At 38.2% G+C, this 18,609-nt stretch overlaps 1 protein-coding gene across 1 annotated transcript in view; it reads left to right on the plus strand.

The window, feature by feature from the left end:
- Positions 1–18,609, plus strand: part of SLC9A9 (solute carrier family 9 member A9) — a 745,308-nt gene that overhangs the window by 179,513 nt on the left and 547,186 nt on the right. Inside the window, exon 5 of the mRNA XM_078147547.1 lies at positions 2,827–2,942. Within this exon, the coding sequence (XP_078003673.1) occupies positions 2,827–2,942 (116 nt within the window). The remainder of the gene's footprint in view (positions 1–2,826; positions 2,943–18,609) is intronic.

Here is an 18,609-nt window from a genome sequence, read left to right on the forward strand (position 1 = left end):
CTCATAGTCATTTCAGACACTATAACAGGCTGAGGCAATATTATGAAGCAAAAGGATCCTTTTTTTCTTAGTATATTGATCAAAACTTATTTAAAGTATCTCTGATTTTTCTTAAGAAAAAAAAATCTAGCAGTCTCTTTTTCCATATCGTGCTTACAATGATTTCAATGATAGACTGTTAGAATTATAACTAGTCATCCTCATTTTACAGATAAAGGAACTATGCCCCAGGGAATTAAATGAACCCACTCCAGGTTGTCCAGATAGTTAATAGCAAACTGGCACTTGACTGTAGGACCCATGATTCTTCTTGTCTTTTTTTCTACTGCACCTGCTCCCTAGAAAGAAGGAAAAAAAACCAAACTAGAAACGTTTGTGAGTTGATTAGTTTAACCTGCCTTTTTATAATATTCACACTGCAATTAATTCTATAATTGCTAACAGTTATCTGCATATCTATGTCTTCTATCCACGTTCATGTTCAAAGACATCTGTCTTTCTGTAATTTTTTCGACTTCTTGCTTCCAAAAAGGATTTGAGGCAATTTACAAAGTTAAAACTACATAAAACAGCACAATTAGGTGAGAGGCATACACAGAACAACAAAAAAAGAACAACAAAAACGATAAAAAAGAAAGGAGAACTAGATGTTATCAGGCACCTGAAATGAGTTAATTACTATAGTTAAAGAATAAATCTAACTCTGAGATAAAGCAAAAGAGGAAACACATTGGGTTCTAAAGTTGTTCTTGTCTGATAAAAAGGAAAATATGTTTATCTTCAGATGCAAACTTTTCCTAGTATTTAATTCTAAGAGGAATTAATCATGTGAATACTGCTGTAAGGGACATTGGATAATATAATTGACAGTTTCTTCAACTCATTATTCACACAGACATTTCGTCTATCGACCCTTTATTTTAGGTATAGGGTTTACATTATGTCATAAGTCAGGGAAGGCATTTCTGCAGGGAGCTGCTTATGACATGGTCCAGGTATACTGCTTTTTGATGACCTCATTTAATATCAGAACACAGATGAGAAAAGCTGGAGAAGTGGCTAGTGAACACATCCATGGATCAGTCTCTCAAATAGAGGAGATTTTGGTGTGACCTTGGGTAGTCACTCTAGACATCACTTTTCTCCTCTGTAAAACAAGACTTTAAAGTGATGTGAGAATATAGCTCTCCAGCTAATAAAAAGCTCAGACACTATCCAGTATAACCATCTCATTTTACAGATGAGAAAAATGAGCCCCAAGGAGTTTAAATGACTTTCCCAAGGTTATACAGGTAATCATCAGAGGCAAGGTTTGAATCCAGGTCTTCTGACTCTAAGACAATGCCCTTTCTTGTTAAAATCAAAATATAAAATATTATTATTCAAAATTTACAAAACTATATGAGTATAAAATACACATAAATAATAAAACCTTCAACTGTTTTTGTAAGTTTATAGCATTTATACTTCTAAAGTTATTAATGTTTAAAACTGCATTAAGACTTTTGGGACATTCTGCATACAGTTCAATTTGTATAGAGTTGCTCTTTCTGTTAATGCATTAATGTAGATCTCTAGAAATTTTCATAGATATGTAGAAGGCACAGTGGGTCAAAGTTGATAGAGAGATGATCTTGGATTCCAGAAGACCTTGAGTTAAAGATTTGCCTTTAACTTATAATGACTGTGTGTCCATGAACAAATCACTTAAGCTCTTAGTATGCTAGGCAATTCTCTAAGAAAAATAATAATTACAGATATGTTGTTGAACTACATCTGGAATTCTGAGTTCCCTATACCAATGAAATCACAGCTCCATGCAAAAATCAGAACATCCATGAATAAATAAATATCCTACTCAAAAACCCATACTCCATTGCTAGTGTGGAGATGAGCCTAGAATTCTTAGTGCTAAGTGAGAAGCATGTCAGGAGTCTTAGCTTCTTCTATTTAAAAAAAATTAATTAGTATTATCCTAATAAGAGCTTTTGTCTGCTTTTTTAAAGACTACACCACTTGAGATGAATTCTTTGACCATAGCCACCTATGAAATAAACAAAAATGGAGGTCCCTAAGTAGAACCACTGATAGCTAATAGATATTTTAACCCAATTTATCAACCTCTTGAATTTTTCTTCTAGTAGTTAAAACTTAAAAAAGAAAAGAAAGCAGAGTGGTAGACTCTATCTTGGGAATCCTTTCAATAGGTAATTGAAGTGGGGCTTAGCATAAACTATCTGTAATGGAATGGAATTTCGCTATAAGCAGGGAGATGAGAACATTTTTTTTAAGTGACTGGTTGACAGATTGTCCTGTAATTGTCTAATTTCCTTCTAGTGACAGTGACAGAAATTGGATTTGAACACTTTTCTTAGACTTTCAAGATACCAAACAAGGAAGCAGAAAAGCAATCAATCCATTGAAAGATGTATGAGTAGGTCAACATGGCTGCTGATACCAGAGTATTTGTGAGAATAAATTTGTAGGAGTCCTGACTCGGCAGGTTATTTTTCATAATCCCTGCTTCCTTTATCTTCTTGTGTATCATTTTCATGTTTTAAAAATAAGCTCTAAATGTCTTGCCACATGTCATCAGGTGACTGGATTGATGGTGTTTGCTAGGAAGCCTGGAGGCCCCAATTTCATATTTCAGCAGCTGAGAGAGAAGTAGATTTCTGTTATTAGCAATTCGGGCTGCTGCTGTAGTGAAGATCCTTAAATGAAGTTAAAGAATTTAGCAGGGACTTTAGAATAATGATCAACCAATGGACACAAAATAGCTGTAGTGATGCTTGACATCTGAAGATCTTATTTCCTCCTTGACAGGTTAATAATGTATGGCTTTGTGAAGGCAATGGTACACATGGGCCAGCTAAGAAATGGAGACTTTCACTTCACTGACTGCTTATTTTTCGGTTCATTGATGTCTGCCACAGATCCAGGTAACTATCCAGATCTTGCTTTCTTTTAAACACTAAGTATTTATTTGAATGGTATTTCCTAACTGACAATTTCATGTTGCTATGATAATTCTCCAAGTCTATCATTTCCTAAAGGACACATGTAGGGGTATAAAAAGAGGTCCATATGAAAACAATGCTCAAGCTTTAGGGCTGTTACTTTCATTCATTGGAGAGATAGGAATCATTTTCTTTGACAAGGTTCTCTGTATTGTATGTTATTTCTTAAAGTTTTTAATTTTTAAAAAATCTCTCTGTTATGTACTATAGTTATATCTTTAACTTACTTGGGGGAAAATCTTTGGAAGTTATTGAGAAAATTATATTTTCCCCTACTATCGATGAATTTAACCCATTTCAAGGAAGTTTCTGGAGGGATGGATTTCTGGTTTTGTTTTGTTTTGTTTTGTTTTGTTTTTTACCAACATATGTTCAGTCAGATTCTCCCAGTGCATAATAAGCTATTTCATAGGGACAGAATAGATATTTTGGGAGCTGCATAAACTTTCAAGCAACTGGCAAATTATTGAGCAAAATCCCATCTCAGTACATTGAAGGGTGCTTTAATGGACTGAAAGTGGTACCTCTAAAAGGGCTAGTCTTACATTGAGGCCATACCATAGGGACTAAACTTAATTATACAGGGTGTCCCAAAAGTCTTAGTGTGGTTTTAGGCTATTAAAGATTAAAACTTCGCTAAGACTTTTGAGCTACCCTATATCTGCATCTCCCTAGCACCCAATTGAGTGCTTTATATAAGTGCTTAATAATTATAATGAACAAATGAATGATTTAAATGGTCTCATTACATTGTAAAAGTTGGTTTCCTTCTCTTTACAGTAATTTGCTTTGTAGTCATAGCTACTGATTTAAAGTAAAGAGGAAGGAATTGAGTTGTGTTTGAAAGTCTGATTTCTTATAAACCAGAAGGAAGTGTGGCAACTCTATTTTATTCATTCATTTATTTATCCAATGAACACTTATTAAGTACTTGCTTTATGCAGATGAGGGAATAAAAAAAGTTTAAGTTAGACCACATCTCGGCTGTCTTGGTGCTTCCATTCTTGACGTATATGAATTAAGACACAAATACAGATAACTCCATATTAAACAACATTACACCATAGCTACATTAGAATATTGCAAAGCAAGAGGCCTTGTGAAGTCAGAAGGCGCTTGTCAGAAAGTCTTTGCCTAAACGTCCTCCATCTTTAAAATGAGAGAAAGGCCCAATGGCTACTCTTCTTGCCTTAAAGTTGCTGGCAATCATTTTCCAGCTTACCTTTCAGACATGCTATGTTACCACCAACAGGCCCAATTATTATTCCCCAATTCCTTCTCCTACTTCCATGCCTTTGTATAGAATGTCCGTCATGCCAGGAATGCACTCACTTCTTGGCTTCCAATTCCCCAGAGCTGTTAATACAGTGTCCTTCTTCAACAGTATTTTGTTCCTTTACTGGTTTAAGCGTTCTATCCTCCAGGACAATGTAAGCTCATTGAGGGCTGGGATTACTCTTGTCTTTGTATCCCCAGAGCTCAGAGTTTAGCTCGGTGCTTTGGGCATAGTAAAGCCTCAAAAAATAGTTATTAAATTGGTGAGGATTAATGAGTTAAACCAAATTTGGGACCCTCTCCCTGTGGGATAAAAGAATGGCAGCCTTGATGGAACTTACCCTTAACCAAACCATCTATTCCATCTTGGTGGTGTCCAAATCATCCCAGATAGATCCCAGGATCTTAGGTTTCGAGCTGGAAGGGAACTTAGAGGCCATGAAGCCTAATGACATCTTTTCACAGATGAGGAAGCTGAAGCACAGGAAGACATTGAATGACTTTTCCAGGGCCGTACAACTAGCCAGGGTCTAAAGTGGTCTTTAAAGCAAGATCTTCCCTGCTTCATGTTCGTGCCCTTTCTCCCAAATCACACTGCCTCATCTCCATTTTGTGCGGTATTCCCTTTCCTTTCAGCAGGTTGGGTAAGACCTTTCTTATCCTTAGTGAAAAGCATGCAGGGAAAAGGACTCAATTTTATTAATTTATATATATCGTCATTTCCCAGGATAACACTAGCCATCCATATTGGTATCACTCTAGTTACATAGTCATATGGTTATAGACATGCAGTAACTAACTAGAATATCCAGACCCTAGGAGGCACGGTCGCTACTTTCACTTTGCAACAGACTGTGTGGCCTTGGCCAGTCATTTAATATCTCTAAGCCTCAGTTTCTCCATCTGCAAAGTGATGGTAGCATGTAACTAGTGATCATAGATTTAGAGACATGAAGGACTTTAGAGGTTATCTTGTTTAACCCTTAATTTTACACCTAAAGGAAACTGTGGTTCAAAAAGTTTAAGTGACTTGCCCTGTGGCAGTCAGAACTCAAACCCAGGTTGTCTGCCTTCAAAGTTAATATCCTTTTCACTGCATCATAATGCACTAATGGCATTACGGAATCCAAAGGGAGGGGGTCAAGCTGCTTAGTGAGAATTGAGGTAATCTAAGGGGAATTTTTAGCAGAACATCTAAAAAGAGAGAGTAATTACCACCACCACCATCACCAACCTACCTCCTCCCTCATGGCTTATAATTCTTGGATTAGTTTTGAAAGAAGGACTGATCTAGTGAGCCTTCAGCCAGTGGGAAAGGATGGAGGTGGCTGTGTCTGTGTGGATCACCTGGTGCTTTCCTCTGGGTAAGCATTTCTTTGTGTCCCACTGGTACTTTGTGGAGTCAGCAGGTAGATGGACACTGGTACAGAGATAGGGATAGCATGGTAGCTAGTTGGAGCAGTGTATAGAGTACAAGCCCTAGAATCAGGAAGGCCTGCGTTCAAATTTGGCCTAAAACAACTCCTAGCTGTTTGACCCTGGGTGGGTCACTTAACCTCTATTTATCTTTTTCCTCATCTGTAAAATGGGGGTAATAACAGCATTTCTTTCTCGGGTATATTGTGAGGAGCAAATGAGATAGTTTTGGAAAGAGCTAAGCATAGTGCCTGGTGTATAGTAAGTGCTGTATAAATGTTAGCTATCATCATCATCATCATCATCATCATCATCAGTGTTGTTGTTGTTGGGTGTGTGTCTGCCTCTCCCATAGGGAGATTTTTGCATAGTAGTTAGGCTTGCAATTCACCTCAAAGCAGACGTCAATTTACTTGAAGGGTGAATCTATTAGCATGTCGTCATTCTAATTTGGCCTAGAAGACATATCTAATAAATCATGTGGCAACTCCGTTGGATTCTTCTATGATACATGTTTGAGAAAGCCCAGATGTGACAGTTGAGAGATTTTGATTAAATGATCTCCAGGTTGAGCCCAGCTCTAAAATTCTGAAATTCAATAATTCTAACTTTGACCTAATGAGTAGGAGGTGACAGCCCTGATGCCATTGGAACAAACCAATACACTGTCTAATTTTTTTTTCCTTTTCCTGGAAGTTTAGTCATAATATTGCAATGTGCCTAAGTTAGTCTCTGCTCAATTAATAAAATTTAAAATCTCCAATCCCCCTAAATCCCTAGTTAATCTCATTTCATAGTTATTCATTTACTTTTTCAATTATTTTGTGACTCAGTAATTGATAAAGGAGAACCATGTGCTATAGACATCTTGCATTTTTCTCGGCCTTCTCTAAGCTAATTCTCTCCCACTTAGTTAAGCTAGGTGCTATCATCAATTAATATTTATCATTTAGAAAACCACATTTAAATCTGAATCTAACTCCTTCTACGTGATTCAAAGTTCCTCTCCACCAATTTTTGAGGGCTTGAATGATGAACTCTCATTTGATATACTTTGTTCGTCATGAGAAACTCATCAATGGTACTTCAAAAAAAAAAGAATTAAAGAAGGATGTCTCCAAGGTGAATGAGTGAGCAGAGAACTGATGACATATGATATAACATATCTTTATCACTCTTGTTTTAAAGCTAGTATTTCTTCCCTATTGCCATGGTTAATAATAGTTCTATCCTTCATCCAAATTTGATTTTGTCTGGAAGACTCACAGGCAAAGTCGTGGGGTTATGTGGCATAGTGGCAAATGCCTGCAATCCTGCTGCTGGAGGTGATGAAGCTGGTGGCTCTCATAAGCTCTGGAGTCCTGAGATCCAATAGGCTAAAGCTGATAAGGTTTCTTTACCAAATCTGGCACCAGTTTGGTGAACTGGGTAGTGGATGGGAGGGGAGTTCTCTGGGGAGCAGGGCGTGGAACCAGACTGCCTAAGAATGGTTGAACCAGGCCAGGAAAAGAGCAGGTTAAAACTTCTGTGCCTGCTGGTAGTGGGGTTGAGCTCACAAGTAGCTACTGTACTTCCAGTCTGGGCAAAATAGGGAGTTTTTAGGTGTTCTTTTGTTTTTCAGTCATGTACAACTCTTTGTTATCTTATTTGGGGTTTTCTTGGCAAAGAGACTGGAGTGGTTTGCCATTTCCTTCTCCAGCTCATTTTACAGATGAAGAATCTAAGGCAAATACGGTGAAGGAACTGCCCAGGGCCTCACAGCTAGTAAGTGTCTGAGGCAAGATTTGAACTCAGGGAGATAAGTCTTCCTAACTCCACGCTGGGTGCTCTATCCACTGTATCACTGAGCTTCCTATAAGATGAGGAGATAGGCTCAAACAATGACAAAGCATTATGGGGATCATCTCTTTTATATGTAAATACCATTATAGAAGGAAAAAATTAATATACTACATGGGTGGACTAAATTTCATCTTCTCTCTATACTTATCACTTATATTCACATATCTATAACCAGATGTGTTTTGGGATTAAAAAGTGGGATTGAGAGATTGGTAGGAGAATATTGTGGGAAGAAAGAGAAATAAAGAAAATGGTAGTACTTTCTGTGGCTCTCTCATTTACACTAGTGAGCACTTTGGTGTAGTAGAAAGAGTCCTGGATTTGAAGTCCAAATACTAGAGTCGAAGTCCCAGCTATGGGACTTAGCTGTGTGACATTGTGAAACGCATTTGTATTTGCTGAACCTTAGCTTTTCAATCCATACAATGAAGACAAAATCTGCCTCACAGTGTTGTTGCGAGGAACTTACTTTTTGAGCCTGAAACTACTACAAAAATGTGCACTGTGTTACAATTTGTATTATAGGTATCTCTGTGTTGGTCTTATCCCTTCTAGTAGAGTGTAAGCTGTTTCATCTTCATTTTCCGAGTGCCTGGCACAGTGGATTGCCCATGATAGACACTTAATAAGTATTTATTGAAGTGAATTGAAATAGGCATTTTGGTCAGTATTCTAGTATTGCCAATGCCGGCAACCTCCCCAATCCCCCCAGCAGCCACTTGTCACTATATCACCCTGCTGGCTTGCCTCTCATTAGCCCTGATTCCATTTGGGAAGACCTAGATATCTAAAACGATTATTGGTAAGGGCTCTGAATCTCCTTTTTGTGCAAAAATGTGTTAGGAAGCCTTACCCATCCATATGTGTGGGCACAATTAAAAGCTGAATGTTTTGGAAGGAAATAAAATTGTTCTCTCCTATATATAATATGAAAAACTGGTGGGGGTCCCAGAACACCTCCATATGGGATGGTGGCACAAAGCCTTAAATAGGGTATGGTCAGGGTGCAAATGGATCTCTTAGGACATAGTAACGTTCTGCCCATCTGTTTGCTATTCTTTGTACATTCCCATTCCATTATGGGGAAAAGATGTGTTCTATGGAAGCCAAAATGATCATTTCCCTCTTGTCTGGTATACCTGCAGCCTATTTCAACCATTGCTAGGCTAGCAGGAGCTCTACCTTTCCTCCAGATGTTATTTTGCTTCAAAAGAAAGACAACTCACAGTGGTAACTATAGGAGTCTCTCTCCCTTATGTGCATTGGAAGTTGACTTCTCCATAGCTAGTCTGTATGTGAAGTCAAAATTTAATAAAAAGTGTGGTCCAGGGGAAGGAGCATTGGCTCTGAAGACAAAGGACTTGAGTTCAAAACCCACCTCTGAAACTAACTGTGTGACCTTGGAAAAGTCATCAAACCTCCTTGGGCCTTGGTTTCCTTATCTATAAAATAAGGGAGTAACACTGAATCAGATATTGTTAACCCACTTTTGTGCCTTGGACCCCTTTGGTAGTCTTTCTAAAAATATTGTTTTTAAAAACATAAAATAAGGCACATTAGATTACAAAGGAAACCAAAGACTAATGAAAATAAAGTTGTAATATATTTTTCCCATCTATCTTCACACACAGTCTGAAATCTATCCATGGACTTATGTTAAGAACTCCTGGCCCAGATCATCTCTGGGTTTCCTCTCAGTTATGGATCTCAGATCACATGATTCTACAAGTATTCCATTATAGTTAAGATGTGAATTGTTGTTGTTGTTGAGTTGTGCAGTAATGTCCAACTCTTTATGAACCCATTTGGGTTTTCTTGGCAAAAATACTGAAGTCTTTTGCCATTTCCTTCTCAAGTTCATTTTACAGATGAGGAACTGAGGCAAATAGGGATTAAGTGACTTGCCCAGGGTCACACAGCTAGTAAATGTCTGAGCTCACATTTGAACTTAGATCTTCCTGACTCCAGACCCAGCACGCTATGCCCTGAGCTGCTGAGCTGCCCCTAAGTTTAATTAAGCACCTAAAAAAATGCTTGAGATCCAGTGTAATGTTTCTGATATTAACAGTAATAGTATTATCCTTCATGGCTATAAGAATGCATCCAGTCAACCACAGGTAGACTGTTTTCTTTTCTAGATTTGTAATTTCATCTCTGCAAGTGGTTCCTTCACCAACACAAATCATAACCCCACCCTACTGGGAAGTTACTAAATCTGAAAACTAGAAGTTGCTAAAGATTAAGAAAAAGAAAAGATCACCTGCTGGTCAACCGTCAGGTTAATGAACCTCTTTGACTAGAGCTAAGCTTGTCTTTGGGTGACGTAAACATTTGCAGTCCATCACTGGACTTACTGTCAAAGCCTTCCCACCTTGGTAGTCAGGCCTTGCCTGCCCAAGCTTGTGTTTGACAGGCCGAGCCTCTGAGGATCCAGGGTCACCCTCACGCCATGACGAGGCAGCTCCACTTTAGTGGAGAGGAGTATATTCTCATTTTATGAGTTTCCTGTTTCCTGCTTAGATCCAAAATGCCTTCATTTTACATGATGCAGCTGTGGGAGAGTCAACTACAGCTGCACAATTCTGATTTCCAGAAGTATTAGCTCAATGTTCAAATCACTCGTACTTCAAAGACTTGGCTAGCTTCCCTCCAAGAGAATTAACCCAGTGAGGGCTGACTTAAGTGATCTTAGCAATGGGAGAATATGCTGCCAGACGGGATCATCACCGAACCACTCAGGGCCACAAATATGTACAAGGGTAACAGATTTTAAAGCTACAGCTTACGGGTTTAGCAGCAAAGGAAGTTGAGTTTATAGCACAGGCGTGCCACTTGCTGGCTGTGTTACCTTGGACAAGTCACATAATGTCTCCAGACCTGTTTCCTTATCTATAACTAGGGTGTTACAGTATCAAAAACTAGAGTGTTAGACGACTTTTTTAAAGCTCTTTCTGACTCAAAATCCATGAGTCACGATCTCAGAGAAAAGAAGCTTTTCCTATGTCCATGAAATAGCATATATAAAATGTAGTGTTTGAATAAAATCAGTTCATTTCTTTTCCATATGATGGATTGAATGGGTCTCAAGTTTTCTTTCTGAGGTTGCCACAACCAACATTGCTTTCTTTCACCAAAACTCAAATGCCATATAAACTCATAGCTTTGGTTCATAAGTGAAGGGAATTGGAAAACTAAGTGGATACCTGGATCGTTTAATGAGATTATATTTTCCATCAAGGGTTGCCATGGTCACCTTTTTTGGGCTCAAAACAATGTCACTGCTATCTCACCCTGTTACATGTTATCTCACTCTAAGATTACTTGAGTCAGTGCCCAATGAAGCGATTCCTTTGGTTGATACAACGACAACAACAACAAAAAAATAGCTTTTTCAAAGAACCTATGATTGTTAATTTCAGTTTTAGTCTAAATGAATAAAGCATTTAAGTGCTTTCTATGTGCAAGGCAGTATGTTAAGCACTGGGGATATGAATGCAAAAGTAAGACAATCCCTTCCCTCAAAAAGCCCCCATTCTAATAAGAGAGACAAGACGTATGGGAGGTTTCACCTGCAAGTCAGAGAAAAGTCTCACAGTCCCTAGGGTGTAGTAACAAAGCACATGGTAATGACTCTTCTTTAAGGTAATTTTCACTGATGAATATCAGTTTCTGATGTTGGATCATCTGGCAATGCCAAATGCTTCGGTGATAGGAACTCCCTTTTCTGGGTCTTCAGTAGCTGAGGCTGTGGTGTTTGCAGGAGCAGAGGCCAAGCTGTCCCTTCACAGGAGTTATTTCCCAAGATGATGGCTGCAGGCATGGGGCTGGAACTACTGCTATTTCCAAGGGTCCTATTGCCAAGGCTGGATCTGTTGGGTCAAGGAGGAGACAGTGGGCAAGGTGGCAGGGATGGTTTGATCCCCCTTGCTGCTTCAACTAGGCTGGCTTTGAGTTGGTTTGTTGTTCCAGATATGCCTGTTTGAGGTTGATTTGCCTCTTAAATCAGCACCTAGCACAGTGGCTGGCATGTAGAGGGTGTTTAACAAGTGTTTGGTGATTGATTGATGCATACCCTCATAAAGGTACTATCAGCAATGAGCTGAGCCCAGCATTGAATAGAAAGTGGAAAGTCAATTAGATCCTTTTAGGGGAATTATACAGCAGTTGAAAGTATATCCTTTCAACTCTCTCCAAGCTGCTCTAGGTGGTGAAATGGATAGAACATGGGGCTTGATGTCAGGAAGACCCGGGTTTAAATTCTGCCTTAAACATTTACTAGCTACGTGATTTTGGGCAGGACTAATCTCTCTCAGCCTCAGGGTCCTCATCTATAAAATAAGGAAGTTGGACTAGGCCTCTGAGGTCCCTTTCAACTCTAAACCTATGGCCCTTGCCTATTTAAATAATTTGCCCAAGGTCACGCAGCCAGTATGTGTTAGAGGCAGCATCTGAACTCAGGTTATCCCGACTTTTAAACTAGCTTTTATCCACTATACCATGAGTTCCCTGTCTTTGTTTCTGGCATCACAATCATTCCTTCCTATGCCTTCTCTCCAACCCCAGAACTGTCCCTTATCAAGCAAAAGTCACTAAGCCATAAAAGTCCTAATTGAGAACTTGTATTTGTAGAAAAGGAGATGGAATTGTCATGTAGAGAAAGTGAAGGGTAGCAGATGAAAGGAACAATGTCTTGAGTATCAGTGGTCCTGCAATCCCATTGGTGAAGATATTCTCCTGCCTTGGTTCTGAATGCAACCTTTTTTCACCTTCTTAAGAATCCTTCACTTCTCCTGTCCATGTCTTCGTGTAAATCTTCAGAGGGTCCACCAGATTGAATAAGGGCCTTCCTCTAGCCTTATTATCATGCTATGAATACCAATGGGGCATGTAGATGGTAAAACCATTATCCCTAGCTCTTGTGACACAATTGGTGCTTCATCTTTTTCTTCCCCCCAGGTGAACATCTCTTTGATGATGTCTTTTACATCACTTCTCACATACAATTTACTACAGCCTACTTATATCCACTATGAAACTTCCCAATATCCTTTGGGTGACCCACAATTTTATTTTTCAGAGATTATGGTATTCTATAATTCATTGCCATATAGATTCATGATATGGGTGTTTTGTTTTGTTTTAAGATGAGTTTTTCTTTCAGGGAGAAGCTTAAAGATATTGATAGCTCTGAGTAATTTCCCAATGCTATTCATCATATTTTCTTCTATTCAATTATGAGCCTAGCTTATTGTCCATCCCTAGCATTTCTGAAAGATATGTATCCTGATGGGCTAGCTGTAGGGACTGTCCATGTAGCTGTTTACCATAGTCTACACAACATTTTTCATCCACTTGAATTTTCCCATGTATATTAATTATTAGGTCAATCTATTCTGAATGATCATATATCTTATTGAAGTTCTATAGTGTTCGGGACTTAACATAATTAGCATAATGCCATTCACAAACAGGAGCAACTATGGAACCTCAGCCTATACAGGCATACCTTGGAGATATTGTGGGTTCGGTTCCAGACCACCCCAATATAGCAAATATTGCAATCAAGTGAATCACACGAATTTTGTTTTCCCAGTGTATTTAAAAGTTTGTTTATGCTATGCTGTAGTCTATTAAGTGTGAAATAATATTATGTAAAAAAAGCAATATAAATACCTTAATTTAAAAAATACTTTGTTACTAAAAAATACAAACCATCATATCTTTCTGCTGGTAGAGAGTCTTGTCTCCATGTTGATGGCTGCTGACTGATCAAAATAATGGTTTCTGAATATTGGGGAAACTGTGGTAATTTCTTAAAATAAGTCAACAGTGAAGTTTGCTGCTTTGATTGAATCTTCCTTTCACTTGAACATTTAGAGGCCGTAATAGGGTGGTTAATTGGCATTTCAATATTGTTGTGTCTCTGAAGATAGGGAGGCCCATGGAGAGGGAGAGAGTTGGGGGAATGGCTGATATGTGGAGCAGTCAGAACACATACACATTTATTGATTAATTTTGCTGTCTTATATACGCCTGTTCATGTTGCCCCCCAACAATTACAATAGTAACATCAAAGATCACTGATCACAGATCACCTTAACAGATATTATAATAATAATGAAAAAGTTTGGAAATATTGTGACAATTATCAAAATGTGACACAGAAACACAATGTGAGCACATGTACTTGGAAAAATGGTGCCATAGATTTGCTCAATATAGGGTTGCCACAAATCTTCAATTTGTAAAAAAAAGATGCACTGATTGCAAAGCACAATAAAGTGAAGTACAAGAAAATGAGGTACGCCTGTATAGGAAATTCCTGTCTCATTTGGATACTGTGTAAGACACACACTGGAGTGGCAGCCAACACGTTTGGCTTTTTCCCTTGTTTGATGCCTAGCTTAATGTTGACAGAAAATATTAGGGGAGGGAGGAAGTAAATTGCCATAGTCACATCTATCCAGGAATATTTTAAGATCTTAAAATATATATCATATAGTATGTCATATGTAATGATATATTTTAATATAGAAAACAATATAATCTGTGGTATTTTATATTATATCACTATTAATCATTAAATCAACATTAATATATTGTACATGATGTGTTATATGTTGTTATTTCCTATATTAAAGTGTATTACATACAAAATATAATTATATAATGTGGTGATATGATATGATGTTGCACTAAGATTTTTGAGATACCTGTATATCTTTGAGATATAAATGTAGGAAGATATGGAAAACTACGTATACTGTGGAACTTGGTTATTCTGGTCGATTTTGTTAAACTAATTTCCCCCCCCTTCTTTTGTATTCTGTGTTATAATGGATGGCTCTTTAAGGGGAAGAGGGTAAAGTTATTCATTGTCTAGTTTGTGATAGAAAATTGTCCACAACCCTTGCCTATTTCATTCTCCTTTTCATCAACTACATCCTTGATATGGTCATAAGCCATTCCTGAAAATTTTATAGCTATTACAATGATGGCTCCAGTGATGACCTAATAGCCTGGTGGCTATGCTAATTAATACCCATGAAATACCTATCATACCTCCCATGGGGTATTTCCATGGGGGAACAGAGAGAATCTTGGATTTGAAGTGAGAAGATCCCAGTTTAAATCTAGGCTCAGTTACTTATTGACTGTGCAACCTCATCCAGGTCACTTAACGTCTCTGCACCTAAGTTTCCTCATCTATAAAATGAGAGGTTTGGGATTGATGATCTTTGAGGTCTCGTCTATGCTCTCTGCTTCCATGTCTTTGGGGCAAATCCTCTCTGGAAGATTTATGGGAGAATATGTTATTCCCGATACCAACGTGTGGTTGACTCATAATCTTCACCAGCAGAAGGAAGAGCCAAACTACAGACACCACAGATCCATCAAAGTATTTTTTTCCATATGTGAAAATATGCCCATCTGCAGAAAAGTATTCCAACCCAAATTAAGCCTGACGTAAATGGGCACTCCTAAACTTCAGAGATCATTTAGGACAGAATTCAAACTGTGATTTAGGACAGAATCCTTCACACTGTGCTCCATGTTGTCATGTTTCAGATGTGATAAATAAGGATTTTCTATGGAAATTTTGATCTGGGTGATACTTTCCCTTCTAAAGTATTAAATATGAGTTGGTAACATAAAATTATCACTTATAGCAATTTTCAATATGAAAATATCACTTAGCTATCTGTATTTTCATCCACATTTCTCTGACCCTCTTTTATCCTATCCTTTGTATATTTCTAGTGCCCCACCTTCCACCTATATTTCAAATCTCAGTCAATTCAATGCCCAAAATCAGTTTGAGGGAAATGGGGTTAAGATCATTCACAACCATTCAGAATTTTAGATCTAACTAGAACTAAGGAGAATACACTACAGAAGTAGTCCATTCAGCAAACATTTCTTAAATCTCCCAATTTTGTATGAGGTAGAGTGTCATGGTGGAAAACGAGCTGTCCTTGAAGCCAGGGAAACCTGACTTCAAGTCCTAGCTCTAATACATACTGACTTTGTGACCTTTGGTAAGTCATTTAAACTCATAGTGGTCTAGCTAACCATCAAACACTATAAAGTGTCAGGGCACTTGACTCTTAGTAGCTAGGGAAGGCAGGGAATCCATATCTGGGAATTCCTTATACCAATGAAATCTCAGATCCAGTTCCTATCCCTATCCCCAGCTCTTAGTTCTGGGTTTGGAGGTGGGGAAGACAGATAGGAGAGGTCAAGGTGGCTTTGCCTCTCTTATTCTTCCAAAGGATCAGAACAAAGTTCTTAAAGCCTTACCTCTTCACAGATATCTGCTAATGATTATTATTATGTTGCTTGCTCTCACTTATTTCCAACTGAAAGTCATTTAGCATTTGTATTTAGGATGGCATTTTCAGATTCTGTCATCATTGTTTTTGAAAAGTCTTAAGTTGTATAAGACCCTTCAGAGATTGCATATGTCCAAGTTGTTGTTCATTCTCCATTCTTGAATAGGACCAATGACATCATGAGGGTGATATCTTGCCTCTCACATGAATTGGATATAAATGAGGCAGACCTGCAAAAATGTCATAAGTCCAAGTGGGCAAATATAGACTACAACAGCTCATTTTGACATTTATTAAATGCCTATTCTATATTTATTATTATAGTTCTTTAAGCACACTAATATAGGACCTACTGTATTTCTTTATTTATAACTATGTTGTGTCCTCACAGTAAAACATGAGAGCAGCAATTGTTTCATTTTTGTATTTGCATCCCCAGTACCTGGCAGAGTACCTGGCACACTGTAGGCACTTAATGCATATCTATTGATTTACTGATTAACTGACTGTTGTCAGTATTAACTGACTGATTGTATAACAGGATAGAAAAGATAAAAACCAAGTAGGCTCTACCCTCTGCTCCATTCTGCTTGGGGTGGGGGGGAAAGGAAATCCATCAGATTTACATATCAATAAATGTATATATAAAGTAAGGAGGGAAAGGGTGATAACGGTTGGAGGGATGATTCAGGCAAAGCCCAAAGTGGAAGGTGGTATCTGAGTTAATCTTTGAAGGAAGTATTCCAGACATGGTGCAAAGTTACAGAGGTGAGAGATTGTGGAATTTTGAGCTAGCAAGGATCTTGAAGGCCATTGAGTTGAACCCTCTTGTTTTAGTAATGAGGAAAATGAGACCCAGATGATCTAGGTCATAGGATCTAGATATTTTGATGGCCAGGAGAAGTGGGAATTTGTTGCCTTTTCCCCATTTTTCAGGAAAGATCTAACAAAGGGAGCAAAGGTGGGGTTTCAGGAAATGCTTGAATGAAAGAGACCAGTGGTTTGCCAGATGATAGACCTAATTACATACAAATTGAGAAAACTCAAGCTGAAAGGAGATTTGAACCTAGATCTTCCTAACTTCAAATCCAGGGCTATCTCACCATACCAGGCTTCCTCTCATGGATGGAAGGCTATGCACCAGCAACAGCTATACTGAGCCTTTTGGAATCATCCAATACAAAAATCTCATGTTCATTCATTTTATATATCCACAAAATAAATGCACCAAAGAAGATAGTTAGCCAATTGTTGTGCTTCTCCATTTAATTCAACACACATTTATTAAGTATTAAATACGCTAGGGTCTGGGGACAGAAAGACCAAAAAAAATACAAATATACCATATACCTCAAGAAGCCGACATTCTATTTCACACACAGGGTGGAACAGTATTGGAAAGAAGAATAGTATGGTGATGATTGGTGGGCAGAGATGGGTAGGAAGTTTCTGATATAGGGAGCATCACTAGAGAGCCAGTAGGGTAAGGAAAATGAGACTGAGAGAACACTGAATCTCTTTTCCAAATAGGAAACTAATAAGACATAGAAATTTTCAGCTCCAAGTAACCAGGCAGCATCCTAGTTCATATAGATGTCTGGTATTGGCATTGTCTGGTGCCCCTCTAGATTTCCTTATTTTAAGACCCTTAACAAAGAACTCACCTATACTTCCAGTGAAGAAAATAATAAGTGTTTATGAGTTGCTAAGCCCTCCTCAACTTCTGTAAGTCATAAGCATTATTCTCTAAACAATGGATTTTTTTCCCCTGTGCATAGGGAGTTAGGAAAAAATAATTGCCTCTGATTCAGTGGGTTATAGATTTTTAAGACTGCCTATTCTTCAGTCAGGATGCCCACAAAACTCCCATTGATTTTGAAGTTCATTTAGGAATTGATTGATGAATAGAACCTTTTCATCTTTAAGATTAATTTGAAAACAGCTATCCACAAGGGTGAGAGTTTTAATGTCATGCACCACAATAAGGGTCCCATGCCCAAAGCATGAAATTTTCTTATGAAATCAATGTGTCAATACTTCAGTGGGTCTGTGATTTCATTGATGGGAATTGTTCCTCTGCTAAAGCAGACTGTGACCTATCCATGGTTTCTGATTCTGTGTATATCATCCTTCTTTCATAGATTTCTCTAAACCCTCCATAGAATATGAACCCAGTTGCTTGGGGGTCCTTCATTTAGGTTTCCTGATATATCATGCAGCACTCAAGCTTTCTATTATTCTCAATACATAACTATATTCTTTTTCTGGTCCAGCACAGGACCATAGACTTAGAACTGGAAGGATCCTTGAAGCCATGTGGTCTAACCATCTCATATTACAGATGAGGAAACAGAGATGCAGACAGATGGGGACTTGCCCAAAGTTAGGGAGGTAATAAGAGGCAGTGGAGGAATTTGACATCCTTTGAATCCAAATTCAGTGCTCCTTATACTGTACTATACTCTCCTTGATGGTGTTACTTATGCTGTCCCTAATTCACAAGTTATCACTGGTAAATATGCGACAGCCTGCTTACATGCAGCAGGTGTCTTTTCACTGCCTTTGGGGACATAGTGACAAATGTTGGAAAACCCAGGTAGAGAGAATGGGAAAGAGCTCTAATAAACTGGATTTTTTTGAATGGTAAAGCTGCCCTGGGGGTGACCAGATTAAATGTTTGTTGGAGATGAAGGGAAGTCCAGGGAAGCAAACTCATATGAAAA

Source organism: Phascolarctos cinereus, unplaced genomic scaffold (genome assembly GCF_003287225.1).
Source record: "Phascolarctos cinereus isolate Bilbo 61053 unplaced genomic scaffold, phaCin_HiC Scaffold_7;HRSCAF=346, whole genome shotgun sequence".
NCBI classification, from domain to species: Eukaryota; Metazoa; Chordata; class Mammalia; order Diprotodontia; family Phascolarctidae; genus Phascolarctos; species Phascolarctos cinereus.